This window comes from Balaenoptera borealis (genome assembly GCF_965194805.1).
Source record: "Balaenoptera borealis genome assembly, chromosome: X".
In the NCBI taxonomy this organism is placed as follows: Eukaryota; Metazoa; Chordata; class Mammalia; order Artiodactyla; family Balaenopteridae; genus Balaenoptera; species Balaenoptera borealis.
In genome coordinates, this window is record NC_138881.1 from 116649369 (window position 1) to 116669521 (window position 20153).

The 20153-nt window shown below is 39.0% G+C and overlaps 1 protein-coding gene and 1 pseudogene across 12 annotated transcripts in view; one reads left to right on the forward strand and one right to left on the reverse strand.

Annotated features, from left to right (window-relative positions):
* The window catches only part of LOC309620082 (26S proteasome non-ATPase regulatory subunit 4 pseudogene), a 198910-nt pseudogene that overhangs the window by 116183 nt on the left and 62574 nt on the right, over positions 1-20153 (forward strand). The window lies entirely within an intron of this gene.
* Positions 1-20153, reverse strand: part of ATP11C (ATPase phospholipid transporting 11C (ATP11C blood group)) — a 166455-nt gene that overhangs the window by 59250 nt on the left and 87052 nt on the right. For all 11 annotated transcript variants that reach the window (XM_082376049.1, XM_082376056.1, XM_082376054.1 and 8 more), the window contains 8 exons: positions 12791-12919; positions 10888-10991; positions 8688-8738; positions 7633-7697; positions 7219-7300; positions 6309-6459; positions 5536-5733; positions 397-558 (listed from right to left, as the gene is read on the reverse strand). In XM_082376049.1, coding sequence (XP_082232175.1) covers positions 397-558; positions 5536-5733; positions 6309-6459; positions 7219-7300; positions 7633-7697; positions 8688-8738; positions 10888-10991; positions 12791-12919 — 942 coding nt within the window. The remainder of the gene's footprint in view (positions 1-396; positions 559-5535; positions 5734-6308; positions 6460-7218; positions 7301-7632; positions 7698-8687; positions 8739-10887; positions 10992-12790; positions 12920-20153) is intronic.

Genomic DNA, 20153 nt, shown 5'->3' on the forward strand with positions numbered 1-20153 from the left:
TTCATTCAATTCTAATTCACAATCTGGCAATAGCTCAGGTGCAGGGAGACTCTGGTTCATTTCATGCCTAGACACTGCTGGGATTTGAATGATTTTAATAGACATCATTCTTGGAGCAGCTCATATTTTTAAAGATAAAGCACCAAAAATTATGATCACACAGTCAAGTGAAAGTTTTACCCAAATGCCATTTTTCATAATGCTCTCTTCTTATAAATTCTACTTGTTTACAAATTCCGGAGTTGTCCATAAAATAAGAAAGGTGAAGTTGAAAGAACAAACCAACGGTTATTCAAAAGTCTATGTCACGTGCCCAAATCCTTAATGTCTACTATGCTAACACATGCCTATATAAATTGATTTCTCAAGGTAAAATGGTAACGCAGAAAATGCCACCTTATCTGCTTTGTCAAAATACGGTAAGGGTCCATCAGTTTGAGAGAGTCCATCAGCCTCCTGAGTTACACCTTTATACTTATGCCCATCAATGCAGCATTCAATGAATTCCATGCTATTTTCAGTGAGTGTTCCAGTCTTATCAGTAAATACATAATCCACCTAAAAACAAGAACACAAACATATGCATTCTTTCTTCAATGTGATTAATTTTCTATAAGGCATACCTAAGGATATTTTCATATCCATAGAAATCACCTTTTCTAAAAACTTGTCAAATGTCAGGTAATTACAGAAGCAATATTATCAAATGAATGAGAAATGAAGAAGTATTTTTAAAGATACTGAAATAGTATCACACGTCTAAGGTAGACTTACTCAAATGTAGGAGATTAATAGGCAGGAAAAATGTGGCTATTTTATCAAACTAAGACCCCTTCAATTTAACACCGACCTGTTTTGATATAAAGAAGTTAACATAAGAAAAGTCAATTTTACAAGTGGGAAACAATTTACTGACCATTATTTCTCTCTCTCTCTGACATACTGACACATGCGTGCGTGCGCATGCATGCACACACACACACACACACACAGAGAAAACATACTGGATAGGAACTTAAACTAACTGGGATGTAACAAAACTTTTCTTTGAAAAGTAATATTTTCTATAAATATACTGGATTGAAGTAAAATGCATTGTGTCATAGAATGTATATAAGAGTTACAGAATATAGACAGACGGGGAAATAATGTTACTTAATTAGACACAGTAAGTCAATGATGATCAAAAATATAAATGAAATTTCTTTCCACATACTATGTATATTTTCAGATACTCCTCCAAAAAATTTCCAAATTAAAATAAAGGAGCAGAGTTTATAATGATAGGTTAAAGTATAATATAAGCATACTTTCATAAATAATGGAAAAAATAGGCTATGAAATAAATTTGCCATGTAAAATAAGCCATTTTGAGCATTTTCATTTTATCCCAGTTTTTATCTCTTCTATTTATAACATCTGGCTTTTGGAAACCCACAATTTTATCCTCCTTTTTGGCAATTTATACTTAAATAGTTAAAATTATGGGCTGACAGGAACAAGCATAAGTACAAGATTAAGGTTTTTATTATGTAAGGGAGAAAGAGATGAACTGCAGCAGTAGTTGCTTTCTAATTATTTTTCAAAGCATTTCACGGTAGCAGCACTGGCACAAATATAGCATTCCAATCTTCTCTTTTTTTTCCTGTTAGCCAGCCAAGTTTGAATTCTCTCTTTAAATTAATCCAAGTGGTATTATTCCTGTATCATTTAGATTTTTCCAGTTAAAATGAAATTCTTTGGGGCTTTTTTTCTGATCAAAATTATTAACCTTCATTTTCCCCCCGAAGGTTGTCCTGTGTTGCTGCAGCTCCTGCACTTGGATGAGCATTAACCCATTTTGAAATCTTTTATAGATGACAAAGGTAATAGCTTTACAAAATAAAGTGCAGGGACTTCCCTGGTGGCGCAGTGGTTGAGAATCCACCTGCTGAAGCGGGGAACACGGATTCGATCCCTGGTCCGGGAAGATCCCACATGCCGCGGAGCAACTAAGCCCGTGCGTCTCAACTACTGAGCCTGCGTGCCTAGAGCCTGAGAGCCACAACTACTGAGCCCACGTGCCACAACTACTGAAGCCTGCGTGCCTAGAGCCCGTGCTCCACAACAAGAGAAGCCACCACAATGAGAAGCCCACACACTGCAACGAGGAGTAGCCCCTGCTTGCCACAACTAGAGAAAGCCTGCGCGCAGCAACGAAGACCCAACGCAGCCAAAAATAAATAAATAAAAATAAAGTGTATTTAAATAAAGTGTTTGCCTATATATAACAGTTTGTGCACTATGGATCTGTGTACAATTAATCTCACAGGTATAGGCCAACAAACTATACCCTGATAGAGTAATTATCAAACTGTAGTCTGCATCACACTCACTTGCAGGGTGCTTGTTAAAACTCAGATCGCTGGGCTTTATCCCCAGAGTTTCTCATTCAGTAGCTCTGGGGTGGGGCTAGATAATGTGCACTTCTAATAAGTTCCCAGGTAATGCTGGTCCTGAGATCATGCTTTGAGAACCACTGATCTAATATATGCCCTACACTCAGAACAAGGGGAGGAGAGGATTGGCTATTATTAAAAAGTATTCTCATATTTAAAGGAGAGTGTGGGCCGACGAGTGAGAGGCTACTGCTTGCCTCTGACTCTCAACAGCCTCTTCCTCTTTAGTGGTAGGTTTGAGCCAGTTGCAGGAAAGGCCCTTCTCTATCAGCAAGCTCAAAGCCATCAATTTATGGATAGAAAGCCTAAAGTGAGATAGCTGTTCAGAATAGAAAGAGCCCTAAAATAAAGGTTGAACACATGAAATCACCTAGTTTACAGGTCAAAATTGGTCAAAAAATTTCATATTGTTTAACCTAGTGAAGAACTTGGACTGGAGTTGTGGCTCCACCACCTACTAAATTTGTGACCTTGGAAAAATCTCCTCATCTCTCTGAACATTAAATATTAGCCTTAAATAATCAAACCTGCTGCACAAGGCTGTAAAGATTACTAAATATGTTTGTAAGCGTTATATAGATGTAGATTGTCATTGCTGTTGACTTGACCAAAATCACACAGTACTAGACTCTTTCCATCATTTCACATTCCCTGATTTTTCTGATTATCGTCACATTGCTATAGTTAGGGTACGATATGTGTGTTTCCCCAACTAGATGTTGAACAACTCAAGGGTTTCTCGCTTACTTCATAATAGTAACCCCAGTACCAAGAACATGTCTTAGATAACACAGAAGTTTAATACATAACCACTGGATTGAATTACTGGAATCACAGTATATACTCTGACACACCACTGGGCATAGCTGCGAGACTGGGAGGGGATATGAAGGAGGAGGCTATCCCCACCATTTTTTCAAAGTTGAAACCATTTGGCTGTCTAAAGGACTGATGTCTGATCATAAAAGACCCCATTCTTTTCCAATTGAACTGAGCAGTCTACTTCTTTTTGTTTCTCAAGTCAAAGACCAACACTGTCCTAAACATATCTTCCTATTTTTTTTTAATACAAATGTGGGTCACTTTGGAAGAGGTTAAGCAAGTGTTTGCAATGGTATTGATGGAAACTAACTGACACTGCTTTTAAGTAACATAAAAGCCCTATAGATGTTAAATTATGACTCATCAAGGAGGAAACTGGTTACACTTAATTTCATGTATACTGGTCCATGAAATGCTAAATGTCCTAAGAAACCATTTCAAGACTTCTTTGCATTTTCATTTAGGTAGTTTCTACACATGTAAGCTGATCATGATGGCAAATTGTTTTTACACTGTACAAACTGAAGTGGTGGTCTGGTTATTACCTTATAACTGACTAAATGACAGTCACATCCAGAAAAGCAGGTTTTGGCGGGGAAAAGAAGTGGTGGCTGAAAAGAAAGCTGTAGTTTATTTTCACTGATCAAACTGACTACATCATTACCCAAAGCTCTACTTTATGTTCTGCAGTGTGAATAAGTCTAGATGATAGGAACAAGACTACGTTCCCATAGGTAAGATGGAATCTGCTGAGGTGGAGATCTGGCCTGGATATCCTGCCTGTCTCTGGTGAGAATTAGGTGCCACATGTGGAATGATGGCTGTTCTATTTGCAGTAGCCTGGGACTAGCCATGTTCACCCTTGGGTAGCTTAATCCATATAGCCGGGCACTGGATTTAGAATAGGCAGATCTAGTCAACTAAATCAGCTGTCAGGGATAAGTTCACCAGAGGTGGCTTATAACTCATTTTTTTTTCCCATGTAAAAAAGCTGCAGATTGATACCTTTTGTTGGGACTAGAGTAGTTCTACTCAGCTTTCCCTGGATGAAAACTTCTGGTTTAAAAAGGCTAAGGTCAGCTGTGGCAGCTGCAGTGACCTACAAGAGAAACTTCTGGGAACAATATCTAAGGGAAAAGCATTCGTTCATTCATTGCTTATTCTATCCTTAGTGACTCAGTATCTCTGTGGAACGCAGATGCCACAGTCTGGGGTCCTGGAGTCCTAGAGTCAGGTTTCAACATAATGATATCTGGAGAGTCCTTTCACCCTTGTGACTGTAGTTGTCAAGAGGGTACTCTGGTTTAGTCAAAGGCTGTGTAAAGAACAGAAATACAGAGTGGGGGTGGAGGGGGACTGAATTCAGGAGGAGAGTTTTCAGGCACAGGCGCAAATCGTCACCATTCAAAACGAGTGTGAGGCCCTATTCCAGCCATACAGTTCCATTAACTGAATTTGCATCTCCCAGTCACAGAAGTGATATTTCCACAGTCTTGACATTCTAAATATCAAGAGAATTAAATGCAAGCCAAAAAAATCCCCTCAGCTTGTGAAGATCATTACATGACACACAGTAAATTCAGACAAAGGGAAAAACTTTTCTCAGTACTGATAAGAAAAGCACCAAAGAAGTCATCACTTGAAGAATTACAGCTAGACTGCACTGCATTTGAAAACAACCTGGGTTAGCAGCGAGGTCAAAGCCTGGATTACCTTGGTATATGAAGCAAAAAGCATTTAGAGGAGTGCATGCCCTCACATTTTCCCTTCATTTAAATTCTTGCACTGGAATAAACAACTCTGCTTTCTAGGTCTATATTCCATCTGAGCAGAAATGTACCAAGAAAATGTCCATAGGACAACTCTGGTCAATTTTGTTTATGGAACAAAATGCATTTATAAAATAGCTTTATTTCCACTGCCCCCTAGTCTATCCCTAAATGATTATAGATGGTGATGAAGACTACATGTTTCCTGTTCCAAAGCAATAGCCCATAATCTAGCAACACCACCAGGTGAGTTCTAAAGAGAATTTCCATAACATTCAAATTTAATACATAAATCGGTGTTCTTTCAAAACACTGATTTCAAAATGCCAGCAAAATAATTGACGCTATAGTTATGAAAACATCGCTTGCCTTCGTTACATGCCTGCATGAAGGAATTTTCGTTGAATCACATTTCCAAATGTGAAATGGTCACATACATTGGTAATCCAGACTACAAGAAATAAGTTCACTATGTTAACTTATTTTAAGTAAAAATAAGTTCTAACCTGACCAAGTTCTTCATTAAGGTCTGATGTGTTAACCAGGGCTCCTTCATTGATTTCTTCATCATAAAAGTCCTTATCCCATGAAATGAAGAAGGAGCCCAAGAATTTTTGCATTTCTACTGTGACATACATGGAGACAGGAATGATAAAGTTGAACAGAACCATAAATGACAGGAAGTCGGTAAACATTTTCAAAACCTAAACAAAAGAAATAGTTCATGCTGATTATATGCACAGTTCCATCAAGCAAGTGTAATATAAACTTTCTATCTTTTAATTTCAACGCTGAAAGCACTGCTCTTCCCAACGACACTATATCATTAGTAAAAATTTTCACAGTACATGAAAACAACATTTACAACACCCTGACTTTTGTCACTATTCTTCAGTGAATGTACCTTGACTTAACACTTTTCACTTCCTTAAGTTCTCTGCTCCTCCCCACCCCCCCCCCCAATATGAATGTAGGCTCAAAGTTTTCACGTAGGCACTCATTACGTTTCTATCATGATATATCACAAGCTCATAATATATTAACATGACAGACCTTCTTGCCCAATTGCTTAAAACTCTTAACCAAAGAGTTAAAAACAAGGATAGATGCCTAGGGTTAAAACAAAAAATTCTAACATTTCTTAAACAGTTAATGGTTTGGGGCTACCATACAACCAAGAGAAAACCCAAATACCAAACATTATCTGAGCAGCATTTCAATAAAGCGTGTCTCTGTCACAATGTGCTAGGGTTAAAGTTTTCAGCATAAAACAAATTACCTTCAAAGTCTCCCGCTCTTTCTGGGTCTTTTGGTTATACCAAGGTTCATCGTTATATGGGGTACTTTGCCAAACATACTTTAGAGTAGTGCATACTGCAGCTTTGGTCAGTAAGATAAATAAATACACAATCAGGAAGGCATTAATGGATCTGAAAAATAAGATATTATGGATTTAAAAACCATTTAATTACTTAAGGTATCAACCAGGTATAAACTAAACTGTTCAGTTTTCCAAAGCTTCTCCTGTGTACGATGTGTAACCATAGCACAGACCTGTACGGATGCTGCTAACGCATTATTCTTGTAGATTGTTTCCATTTCCCTGAATCCTAAAGGTTTGGAATAGAGGGTAGAGGAGCAAATGTGAAATCTTCAAGCTTAGTGTGGATTCTTTTAGTCTGAAAGTAGAGCTATGGAGAGGGTGTCACTGATATACTGGATATCCACGCCAACAAGAGAGTGAGGTCTGTGCCAGCGGCAACTGGCTTGAAGGTGTGTGTCATGTACCACTTCAATATCTGCCAGGAGACTATTATCTGTGTTGTACAACCTCCTTACATATAGCAACAAGAGGACCCCAAACCATTATCCAGCAGCAAAAGAGAATAAATTTCAACTAAACCCTGCCCTTGAATAGCTAAGTGAGCTTAGGTAAATCACTTATCATCTCTACGACTATTTCTCTATCTATAAAGTGGACAGGCTAACAGGAATTACTCTGAGTTGCTCAGAGGATTAAACCAAATCAGACATACAAATCACTGAGCAGTTTCTGGAACACAAAAAGTACTCAAAATGGTAGCACTACTACAATTTATGTTGTTTTTGCTTATGGTTGTTATTTAGAATTACTGAGAAGTAACAATTTCAGTTCAATAACAACTAAAGAAATTGTGGTGTACACTAACTTTTCAACAGCAGAACGTTTCTGAGATTTCCCTTGGTAGTTCAACGCCATTTTGGTTTCCATTCCAGTGTAAACAGCAACTCCTAAGGAATAACAATATGATGAAAATTAGGTTTCAAATGAGACTGCCAACCCAACTCCCCACCCAGTTGGATCTACCAATTTTTTCACTCTATAAAAGTAGGAATTCTAAACTCTCTTCTATTCACCAGTTGATATATCATTTATAGTATAATTTTAATTCTACATAGTTCGTCATAGTTTTCAAGTTAGTTTACCATCTTATAAACTCCCAACACCTAAAAATAGGCTTAGATTAAATGGAATTAAATGCCATGTTCAATTTTTAACTGCACTATTTAGGCACAGGCTTTAAAAGACATATTTCTAGTAAGTATATCTTAAAAACGTTCACCATATATCTTCTTGGTATTTTTTAGTGTAGCTCCTTTCAACAAGAGATTTTCAGGTCCCAAAGACCTAAACAAAAAATGAACACAACTTATCCAAACAGCCCAACAAATAACACCATCAACTTTGGCGACATATTTTGCCCTAACATACATCTATCTCCAAAAGGTTCAGAATGTATCTGTTTACTCATATCATATGCTTACTAACACAGGACCAGCTAAAAGATATTTCCCTCTGAAGTTACTTGAGGATACAGCACAGATGGAAGCACACACAGTACAGGAGTAGCCAGCAACACACAGAGATAAAGAGATGCACAGAGATAAAAGGATTATGAGTCACAGACAGGAAGACAAGAACGGGACAGAACAGCAGACATCAAGAAACAGAAAGAAAAGGTGACAGTAAAAGGCTGGGAAAGCAAATGTCAAGGTGGGAAAGACACACTGCCATATTTATAGAGAGTAAACACGCCTTTTGGGGGATCATTGGGCACCCGGTGTTTCTTTAACTTCTTTTTGAGTATTGGCTATAAAGGCCAAGTGGAAAAGTTGAGGTAATTAACTGGATGATAGAAGAGGGAAGAAAACACCCCTTTTTCCATGAATTGTTACATTATAAATGATTAAACCTTTCATTTTACTTAAGTCCAGCTAATTCTCCCAGCATTTTATCTCCTGCCTAGTCCCTAAATTACTCTCCCTTAACACACTGTTCTCCAGATATACTTCCAATATTGTCAGGCACTGCACAGCCAAGGACAATAAATACAGTGCTTAGAACATATTTGGGATTATTGGTCAAAGTGTCTGGAGCTCTACAATTTTAGAAACCCTCAGCATCACTTCCAACACCACCTCCCTCCCAGGACACACACACTCTGAGCTGCTACCAATCAGAAGGTCAGCTACTTAAGACCCATTAGTGGCTAGTTACTCCAGGGTTATTCACCTTTACATCCCTTTCTATAGAGGAAAGTATTCAACTATTTTAATGGGCTTAAAAGAGAAACACAGCTCCCCCCAAAAGGACAGATTAAAGGAATTATAAACTAACCTGGCAACAGCTTCAAGACTATTACTATAGATACTGATTCGGCCAACAAACCTGCAAAAAAGAACATAATAGCACACGTGTCTTCTATATCTAGATAAAATCTATTTACCCCAAATATGGGAATGAATCAAAATACAAAAAATGCAAGAAGAGATAAGACAATGAACTATGAAAGCCTATTGTCTTTCTTTTTAAAAAAAGTTAAGTTGAACCAATATGGTATGTAACATTTTCAACTAATTTTAAAAATATTATGGATTATAAGAATGTAAACAAAGATTCTAAATTGATTTTCAAGATCTACTTGGCACCGTGCATGCACACATTACCCCTCTCATCTATACTTCACATAAATAATTGGTTTCTATTTCACATTCATGTGAAGAAAGGTTTCTGGTGCTAAAACAACTTTTAAAACCATTAGTTCAGTAGTTCTTTCACTTGAGCATGCATCAGAATTACTGGTGGGCTTCTTAAACCACAGATTTCTGGGCCCCATCCCCAAGCTTATGGTTCAGGTAAGAATGTGAATCTGTATTTCCAACAAGCTCCCAGGTGATGCTGATACTGCTGGCCTGGGATCACCGTTTGAGAACCACCGGCATTAGGGGACACTTGATCACCATCTTGGAAATTTCCAAACTGTCTTGCAGCCGATCTGAATACTGAGCTTGATCTGACCAAGTGATCAGATATACGGCTATGCATATGGTAATCTACATTTCTGAAAAATAGGGTAAAAAGCTCTAAATCCTCCTTAACAAGAATGTTATGAGTATTTTATAACTTACATTAGAATTTTTTCAGAAAAATTGATTATTACTAAACACACAAAATATGAAGGTCTGCTCATTCATTCATCATGTATTAATTGCACCATTACTATGCTTGCTAATAAGCAAGAAAAATGTGTTCCTTGCCCTAAAACAGACAATCAGGCAATTACAATGTAAGTGATGACCACTAGGGTGGTAGAAGTACAAGGTATTCTGAAGTCACATACCAAGGGTACTCAATCTAGTCTAGAGAAATTAGGAATAACCTTCCCTCACTAAAAATCTCCTTCATATTTGAGGTAACTGAAATTTAGGAGTTACCCTATAAATATGCAACGATGTATATTATTGTCTAACTCAGGCAAAATCAGTCACTCCCTTTTCTGTGATTCTATGGGCCTTTTACTCACCTTTATTATCTCACTGTACTGTAAGCCTAGCTTTACTGTTTTATCCCCTTTGCAAACTGTGAGTTCCCTAAAGGCAGGGAACAGCTATTTTGCTTTGTGATTCTAAGTTCCTACTATCAAGGTGGATACAGAAGAAGAAGGGAAAAAGGAAAGAAGGAATGATGGGAAGGAGGGAGGGTATTATTCATGTAGTAGGATGAATACTTTGTTTTTCCACTACTGGGCACTGTTGTAAGCCACATCCCGCCATTTGGTCCCCTATTATGACCAACAGCATTCATTAACCAGATGGCTGGCATGGGTGATGGATGCCATCCGTAAAGGTGGAATAGAATATAATTAATTGGCCCACTTGGGGATAAAACCTATTATTCTATCCTCATTAACACCATGCTCTAATCAACCAAAGTAACCAGTCTTAAAAATCAAATGCCAAATTTTTTGATAACCCACAATGACTGTGAATGAATAAATCTACTCCAGAAAGCCTAACTGTAGCAAAATAGAGGAAATCACACCATTTCACTGCTCCCTCAACTTAACTGTTTACTTTGGACAAGAAACAGCCTACATACAATACCCAGTTCATCATGATCCTCATAAAAAAGGACAGAGTGCCTACTAATTGCATGGCTCCGTATCTCCTTCTCCCTTTAATGTTGGATGACACATAAAAGTGGTTTATTTTTGTTTTAATTAACTCTGGCTAATGCATGAGTTTGATGGATCAGCCTTATGGGATTACATAATCTTAAAATGTGATGGACAGCCATGTCTACAAATAACAATAATAAAAGAAAAACCACAAGTAAGATGCCTGGGCCCACAATGATTTATCTTAGGCTGGTAGCGAACAAGGCTGATTTGATTCATTTCCCTGCCAGAAGGAAGGAACAGCTCATAAAAACACAAATGCAAGGAGGCTGGTAAATGGTGGGTGTTTCTTTGCAATACTGGTGGCAAAGAGAAGCAAAGCCATCAGACAGCAGTAAAATGAAACCAGGTAATTCTTACTTGTAGAGGTCAGGTTGAGGCTGTTCACATTCAATTGCTGCTCTGAGGGTATCAATGGATTCGGCTGTACACAGTTCAATGGTGTCACGTACCGCATAATGTGTCTAGATGAAAGCAGAAGAAAAAGCAAAAACAGCCCCCCCCCAAAAAAAAAGTGTAATCGTATACCCACCTGATTTCATGAACACTGTATGTTTTTAGTAAGAGGCTTTGGCAGAATGATACAAATATTGATGCACATTTCCAACTAAATAAACTTGATGGTATTATTCTTAAAATATATTACAAATAATTAGAAAGATAACTCTGCTGCAAGGGGATTTCAAAGATAATGAGAAAACTAAAAGCTTTTCTTGATACTGACAGCAGAGAGAATTCCATTTGCAGCATGCATATAATTAACTGAAAACCCCATGAAAAATTTAATGCATTTTTTTTCTCCTATTTATAGAACTGAGACCTATTATTTTGCTCACCATAGTGTATGGTGATGTTAACATACACATAAGAATTGAACATAACCCTTTTGGTCATAAGAATGCTAACATTTTTGCTAACAGAAAGAAAAAATTCATCAATAGTTTCCATTATACAAACAGCAAAATTAATGATCTTGAAAATGCTTCGGGTGGCTACAATTTATGTAAGGAGCTGGGAGATGATGTGTCTTGCCTTAGTCAGACAGTTAGAATATTCTACTAATGTATATTATGTACTTACTTGATTGACCCAGAACTCAAGGCAGGCTCCAATGAACCCATTTATAAATCATCAAAGAAGGGCTGACGCAGATTCAAAGACTGCACCACTTATGCTGAAGGGAAAGCTGCTGCACAGTCTTCGGAGAATATTATGGATCTGCCTCAGCTACATTTAAAACTATCTCCTGACTTGGAAAACCTATGTACTTTTAGCTGATTTATCAGATCAACTTAATTGGAAAATGAAACCACTTGAAAGTTTTCTGCCTCTAAACAACTTTTTCCCCTATTAGGAAATCTTTAGGTAGATTTCTCGATTTTTATCTTGACATTCCCTCAAATACAACTTTGTTTTTCAATAGTTTAAACGGGACTAGTTCATCACCATGCCCCTGAAGAAAAAAATTAGTTATCTAACAGGCATTTAAGTTCCTTTCCCACATACTGAGTCCTGGTCCTCAACTCCAGATGGAATAAACAAGCAGAGGAAAGCCCTCAAGGATACACACAGAGGTGAGCACATTAGTATTCTTCCTTAAAGGCAGCATATAGAGGATACATGTTCATGCCCTGTGGAGCTCTGGATGATAGCCAAGAACTGACAGTGCCGGAAAGTACCAGGGACGTAACTTATCCTCCAGTTTGAACAAATTTACTCTAACACACTTATAATTCTTCCTAGTTGAAATAAAGCAAATATTTGCCAAACTACACCCTAAGGTGTTTTTAAAAAGTAATCAAACCATTCCAGGTTAGATTTTCGATATGCCAGGAATAAACATTTTTTTCAAGAAGATAGTCATCACTTTAAAAATAAAAATAGATCAAACTGTAAGGTTAGAGTACCTTAGGGTGAAGTTATTTTCATAGTTATATAGTTTCAGCCTAAGACTACTCTCATTTTTAAAAGCCTAAATAAAATATTGAATGGGTTAATGTCAATATGAAATGCAAACACTGCTATCAAAAATGTGGTGGCTTTTATTTGGGGTGTGGATTTCCTCACCCAACACCACCCTTTCCCCCAAAGTTGAGTACTTGCTTAGAAGTTCAAAGACAGTTATATAAAAGCTGTCTTCAAATACAAAACTTAACACAAACAGGAAAAAATAAGATAAAAGATTAGGGGGCAGTGGGATGGAGTATTGTATGATTAACTATCCTGAGCTCAAAATGTTTAGGCAAGGTTTAATCTCCATTACCTTGCAATTGGATTCCCCATCAAGACTTGCAGTAGTAACGTAACAGGTTCCATCAACTGTGCAGGATGATAGAAGAATAAGATCACAGGGAAAGGTTTCATCTGCCTGTACTTCTACTACATCACCGACCTAGCATAGAGAGAAAAATAAATATAAATATTCTTAATTCCAAACAAAGCATTCATTATACCTCAAACTAAAGTCAAAACAGTAGCAAAAGACCTCTCCTCCTCTAGGGCTTAGACTGTCTCAGCATCCTATACCATGTGAAAGGTGATGAAAAAATATCACTCAACATTCAGAATCCTCTTTAAGGTTACAATGACTTAGGATGCTTTTAGATTACCTTAGTATTGAACTTTAATCTCTAACAAATGATTCCAGCACCCAGGAACCCTTTTGCTCTCTGTTGTTTCTGGTATTGGTGTTTGATAAGAGAATGGCCATTATCATTTCATGAATGAATCAAGAAAATCTACACATCTTAACTTGAGCACTTCATAAACACTGGTCAGCCACACTCCCACTCTGCATCATAGATAAATATTTCAAAATGCTTTGCCTTCCAAGTGATAACAGCTATTATTTTTGGGTCATAGTTCTCTCTTCAGTGCTCAGAAAATCTCGCTTAATTAGAGAGGTGTTTATGTTTCCCATAACATTTGGAAAAAACTTTTTTCAAATAGGTCATTTTCCAACAATTCATCCGCTATGAGCAAGTACCCAAAGCTCAAGTAGAGGAAAAACATGAGAGAAGAAACAACCACGAACCATTTCTAGCGCATAATTTAATAATGTAGGAAATAAATCACGACGATTAAAACACAGATCTTTACTACTTGACTTTATGTCCCAGCTCTGCCACTTAACTATATGACCTTAGGTTAAGTGTCTTTGATGATTGCAACTACCTCATAGGATTGGCTGGAGTATGAAATGAGGACACAGGTAAAGTGTTTCGTAAAGTGCCTGGCATATATTCACCCTCTGATAGTTGCTAATTGTAATTATTACTAATACCCTACAACTGCTTTACTTCTAACTTATGAATAGTCATAAAATTTTTTTAGAAGGATGTAAGGAAATTATCCAGCCCAGTGCATTCCAACATTTTCCATGTCGTGGCACACACAGAAAATGATAAGTAACCCTTTTGTACAGCACTTCCAGATAAAGGGAGGAGGCTGCTGGTGACAGAAGACAACCCGCCTCAGGAGAGAGTCACAATATCTGGCTCACCAACTCTGGCACACTGGTTGTGAAATGCTGAACTAACAAATGACACACCTGCCTTCCAATTGCTACACACAATTTGGCAGATGAAGATGAGGATTTCAAGATCTATTCAGGAACAACTTTATTTTCTTTGCCAATCTTAATCAGTAACCCAGAGCAACAGCATCAACAATGGAACTAATTTGTAAATAATATTTTATTTTCTTGGATCGTTCCTTCCAAACATACACAAACACTTCTGTTGCTTACACAAAGCCACAATCTATGCTTAAATACACAGAAGAAAAATAACAAACAAAATCCTAAAGCATCTTAGAAGAAGGAAACACTCATTAAAGAACGGAACATGATTGTCAGGCACTGATAAATAAAAACCACAAACAGAATTTCTTCTACAACATTGATAATGATTCGCTCAGATATGAAAAGATCCCTGCACCTGGAGTGCAAGTTAAGGCTGGTAAGATGGACAGGGGCCAGATCACAAAAGTCCTGACAGGTCAGGGTCAGGGGTTTAGGCCTCACCCTGAAGGCAAGGGGAGACCGGGAAAGGACTTTTAAAGAAAGGGAACAACATGGTCCAGTTAGACAATCAACTCTAGAGTTGTTTCCACTTAGCATGTACAAAGCCACAAGAGAACATCACTATCCCTTGTCATAAATATTAGAAAAAGCCAGATAATCAACAGAATCATATTTTTTTGGAGTTCATCAGAGAGCTGAGGTTGCAGGGCAACCAAATGAACTGAATTTCAAGGGTGAAAAGTCCCTCTGAGGAGAGAGAGGAGAAATAAACTGTTTCACAATTGATGAAGCGCAGGAGGAAGAGACGACTGCCATAAAAGTGCCTAGGAAGAAAATAACTAGATTTTTAACCAACTGTAAAAGGCTTGGTAGGGGCCAACGTGACAGTTTCAAATCTCTGCAAGCCTGAGAGAAAAGAGGAGACCATAAGCACGTATCAGTTCTTCTCTATAGGCATCCACTGAGTGCTCATGAGAAAGCATGAGGACAGGAGGCCTAAAAGAGCCTTCCTCACTGGTACAGGCATACAGGTTGTGAATGACTGCTGTGGAGGAACAGACACAAAATATGCTACCACTGTGGACCCTTCTCTCATATGAGGCAAAAGCCATCTGTGCCTAAGAGAAAGGCAAGAAACCCTGCCGGGCACAGTCTCAGGGTAACATAACTACTGCTAGCGGGCAGATAGAAGCAAAGCCATCTGCTGCTGGGGATGGGACAGGAAACCCCCTCATACTGAGGACCTAGCACTGATAAAAGGCAAAGTTCAGCTGCCATGGGAGGTTGGGGTGGAGGTGAGAGGAGAGTACTGAGAAAGTTCCACCCTGAGGCAAAGGTGCCTAAAACCTGCCTAATACTGAGATGGAGTAGGAGAACCAAGAAACCACTCTGTTCCCACCAGGAACCCCAAGAAAGAGCAATCTACCACTGGGGGAGGAGAAAGGGCGTAGAGAGAGGCATTCACTGTGTCTCAGGAATGTAGGACCTGCTGAAAGCAGAGAATGGAACAGGAACACTGAGAAAACCCCCGTGGCAGCCCAGCACTGCAGGCATTTAAAGTCCAGTGGTGTACTGAAAGCATCAACAGCTACAGCAAAATCCAAAGCCAGCCAGCTCCTTACCAGACTGACTCAACCCCCAACACTGATGGGCTGGCTGACAGAATAGGTGTGCCCTCTACAGACCACAAATACAGGTTACCTGCCTCGGTCTCCAGCATTCTTTTACATGCACTGCCCAAAATTCAATAAAAAAAAAATGAGATGCACAAAACCAAGACAAAAATGACAGATCATCAAAAGATAAAGGTGTCAATAGGACCAGCCTCAGAAATACTCAGATTTTGGGGCTTCCCTGGTGGCGCAGTGGTTAAGAATCCGCCTGCCAATGCAGGGGACACGGGTTCGAGCCTTGGTCCGAGAAGATCCCACATGCCACGGAGCAACTAAGCCCGTGCACCACGACTACTGGGCCTGCACTCTAGAGCCCGTGAGCCACAACTACTGAGCCCACGTGCCACAACTACTGAAGCCCGCGTGCCTAGAGCCTGTGCTCCACAACAAGAGAAGCCACCGCAATGAGAAGCCCACGCACCGCAACAAAGAGTAGACCCCGCTCGCCGCAACTAGAGAAAGCCTGTGTGCAGCAACGAAGACCCAACACAGCCAAAAACCAATACATAAAATAAATTAAAAAAAAATAAAGAAATACTCAGATTTTGGAATTATGAAACAGGGATAGAAAAATAGCTATGAAAAAAAATAGCTATGATTAAGATATTAAACTATTTACTGGAAAAGGTAGACAACATACACATGCAGATGAGGAATTTGAGCATAAATATGGAAACTCCCAAAAAAAGGCAATTGGAAAAGTTAGAAATGAAAAACATGATATCAGAGGTAAGGATTTCCTTCAATGGGCTTTTAAGCATACTGGATACAAAGGAAATAATCAGTAAACCTGAAGAAACTCTTCCAATATTTCTAATGCCAAAACCCATACTCCTTCCCTTATAAATACCTGTGTTTTTCCATTGGAATTCCTCAAGGCCTGTTTCTCTTCTCTGTGTTTTATGTGATTCCATCCAAATTTCTATATCCACCTAAAACATCTCTGAGCTCCAGGCTTGACAATTCCATCTGGCTGTCTAATAGGAATCTCAAAATTAACATGGCCTGGGACTTCCCTGGTGGTCCAGTGGTTAAGACTCTGTGCTCACAATGCAGGGGGGGCCAGGATAGATCCCTGGTCAAGAGAATTAGATCCCGCATACCACAACGAAGATCCCACACGTGGCAACGAAGATCCTGCGTGCCGCAATTAAGACCCAGCGCAGACAAACAAATAAATATTAAAAAAAAAAATTAACATGGCTCAAGCTGAATTCCTGATTTCCCTTCACCCCCATCTTTCCCCCTAAACCTATTCTTCTCCAGCTTATTTAATAGCACCAGCATTTTTAAAAAATTAATTAATTTTGGGCTGTGTTGGGTCTTCGTTGCTGCACGCGGGCTTTCTTTAGTTGTGTCGAGTGCGGGCTGCTTTTTCTTGTGGCGCGCAGGCTTCTCATTGCGGTGGCTTCTCTTGTTGCGGAGCACGGGCTCTAGGCGCACAGGCTTCAGTAGTTGTGGCACGCGGGCTCTAGAGCTCAGGCTCAGTAGTTGTGGCGCACGGGCTTAGTTGCTCTGCGGCATGTGGGATCTTCCCGGACCAGGGCTCGAACCCATGTCCCCTGCATTGGCAGGCGGATTCTTAACCACTGCGCCACCAGGGGAGCCCCTAGCACCAGCATTTTGTTTAATAGCACTATTTAATGCACCTAGTTGCTCAGGCCAAAATCAAGGAGGCTATCTTTATTCTATTTTGCTCTTTTTCTCCCTCCCTGCAGGGAATACATCAGTAAGTCCACACTTTACCTCCAAAAAACATCCTGAATACATACATTTATTTTGATCACGAGACAGGAGGGACAAAGTTGTGCTTACGAGCATGGATGCCATACCCAGACTTGCTTCAGTTCAAATCCCAGCTTTCCCACTTACTAGTTGTGGACAAGTTTCTTAACTACCCTATGCCTCAGTTTCATCATTTGTAAAGAGGGGATAACAAAAGTACCTATTTCATAGGACTGTTGTAAAGTAAGGATTAAATGAGTTAATAGAATGTAAAAGGGAGTGCCTGGCATATTTATGTAACATATAAATGTTAACAACTATTTTTACTGTTATTATCTCTTCTACTATCATTCTAATATAAGCTCTTATCATCATTTGCTTATACTACGGCAGTAGCCACCTAACGGGTTTCCCTCATTCTACTTTTGCTCATGCCTCTACTGTGCTCACTCTCCAGAGTTGCCTTTTCTTAAAAAGTAAGATCAAGTCACCCCCTAGCTTTGAAAAACCCTTCAAAAAATTCCCAATGCACTGAGGATACAGAATAAGTCACTCTCCTGCTTAACAAGAGTCCCCACACTCCCCAGCCAAGCAATCAAACACTTGGACACTTCTAGTTTATAGGCATCTCTTTCCACACACAAATACTCCAGAAAGGGCTCAATCAAATAGCATTTCACACAACAGCATCAACTCATGTAATTCAGATTATACCTGGTTGAGGTCAGCCTCAAGGAAAAGTAGCCTGGTGAGGAAAGTTGGAAGATAGGGGTCCTTCTAAGGCAGTGGGGGTGACAGCAAAAACAGAAAGAGGAAAGGAGAGAAAAGGAGAGTTGTGGGAGACTTTTACTTGCTTTGCAATTTTACTTCGTGCCCTGGGAGCAACAGATTTAATGCTATGAATCACTTATGCTGCCTTTGGTTCTTATATGAACAAAAAGCTGAGTTTCTACGACTGGTTTGGAAACTTCAGCTCCTAACCACTCTAGTTCATCACAAGGTCCTCTCCTCTGGGATGCAGAGAACAGAGAAAAGAAAAAAGAGTGGAAGAAAGACATCTTATGTCAAACTTGGGTAACCCTCCCACTCTGTAGCCTTCCTCCCATCATTACTACAAGAAGATGCAAGATAATTTACTTATTGCTGGGGATATGGACAACTTATGCCTGGAATTCCGGGTATTTAATAAATAATTCAGCAGTGATAATACTTGATAAAAATATAGGGAGGAGAGTATTATTTTGTATGAATTCATACCACAGCCCTGAATCATTCTGGAATGGTATTTTCACCTACCTTCTTCTCTTTCTGTTCCATACATCTTGTTCCCTTGTTCTGGAGGATTTGATTTCCATTAGGTTCTATAATTTAATCCATATTCATATAGAAACATTCTTTTAAAAATAATACAAAATTGACAAACAATTTTGGAAGACTAACAAAATTAGAAGATTAACAAAATTGACAAACCCTTAGCTAGACTAAGAAAAAAAGAGAGACGCGAACAGCTAATGAAAGAGAAGACATCACAACTGATGGCAAAGAAATAAAAAGGATTATAAGAGACTACTACAATTATATGCCAATAGATAAATACCTAGAAACATACAACCTACTAAAACTGAATCACGAAGAAATAAAAAATCTGAGTAGATCCAAAACTAATGAGAAGACTGAAGCAGGAATCAAAAACAGAAGAAAAGCCCAGGCAAAAACAGAAGAAAAGCCCAGGATCAGATGACTTCACTGGAGAATTCTACCAAGCATTTAAAGAAGAACTAACAATTCTTCCCAATTCTTCTAAAGAATCAAAGAGGGGGGAACAACCCCAAACTTATTCTATGAGGCCAGCATTACCCTGATACCATCACCAGAAAAAGACACTACAAGAAAACTACAGACCAATTTCCTCAACGAATACTGATACAAAAAATCTTAGAATACTACCAAATCAAAATCAACAGCACACTAAAATGATCATACACCATGACCAAATGGGATTTATCATTGGGATCCAAGGATATATATATGAAGATCAATCAATGTAATGCAACACATAAACAACGTGTTGCATGATCATCTCAATCAATGCAGAAAAGGCATTTGGCATAATTCAACACCCTTTCATGGGCTTTCCTGGTGGCACAGTGGTTAAGAATCCACCTGCCAATGCAGGGGACACGGGTTCGAGCCCTGGTCCAGGAAGATCCCACATGCCGTGGAGCAACTAAGCCCGTGCGCCACAACTACTGAGCCTGCGCTCTAGAGCCCGCGTGCCACAACTACTGAAGCCCATGAGCCTAGAGCCTGTGCTCCGCAACAAGAGAAGCCCGCACACCGCAATGAAGAGTAGCCCCCGCTCGCCACAACTAGAGAAAGCCCACGCGCAGCAACGAAGACCCAACGCAGCCAAAAATAAAAAAATAAAATAACAAAACAAAACAAAACACCCTTTCATGATAAAAACACTTAATAAAATAGGAAGAGAAGGAAATGACCTCAACATAATAAAAGTCCACAGCTAACATCATACTCAATGGGGAAAGACTGAAAGCTTTACCTCTAAAATCAGAAACAAAGGAAGGATGTCTACTCCAGCACTACCATTGATCACTCTACTGGAAGTTCTCGATGGAACAATTAGACAAGAAACAAAAAAGGTATACAAACTGGAAAAGAAGTAAAATTATCCTGGTTTGCAGATG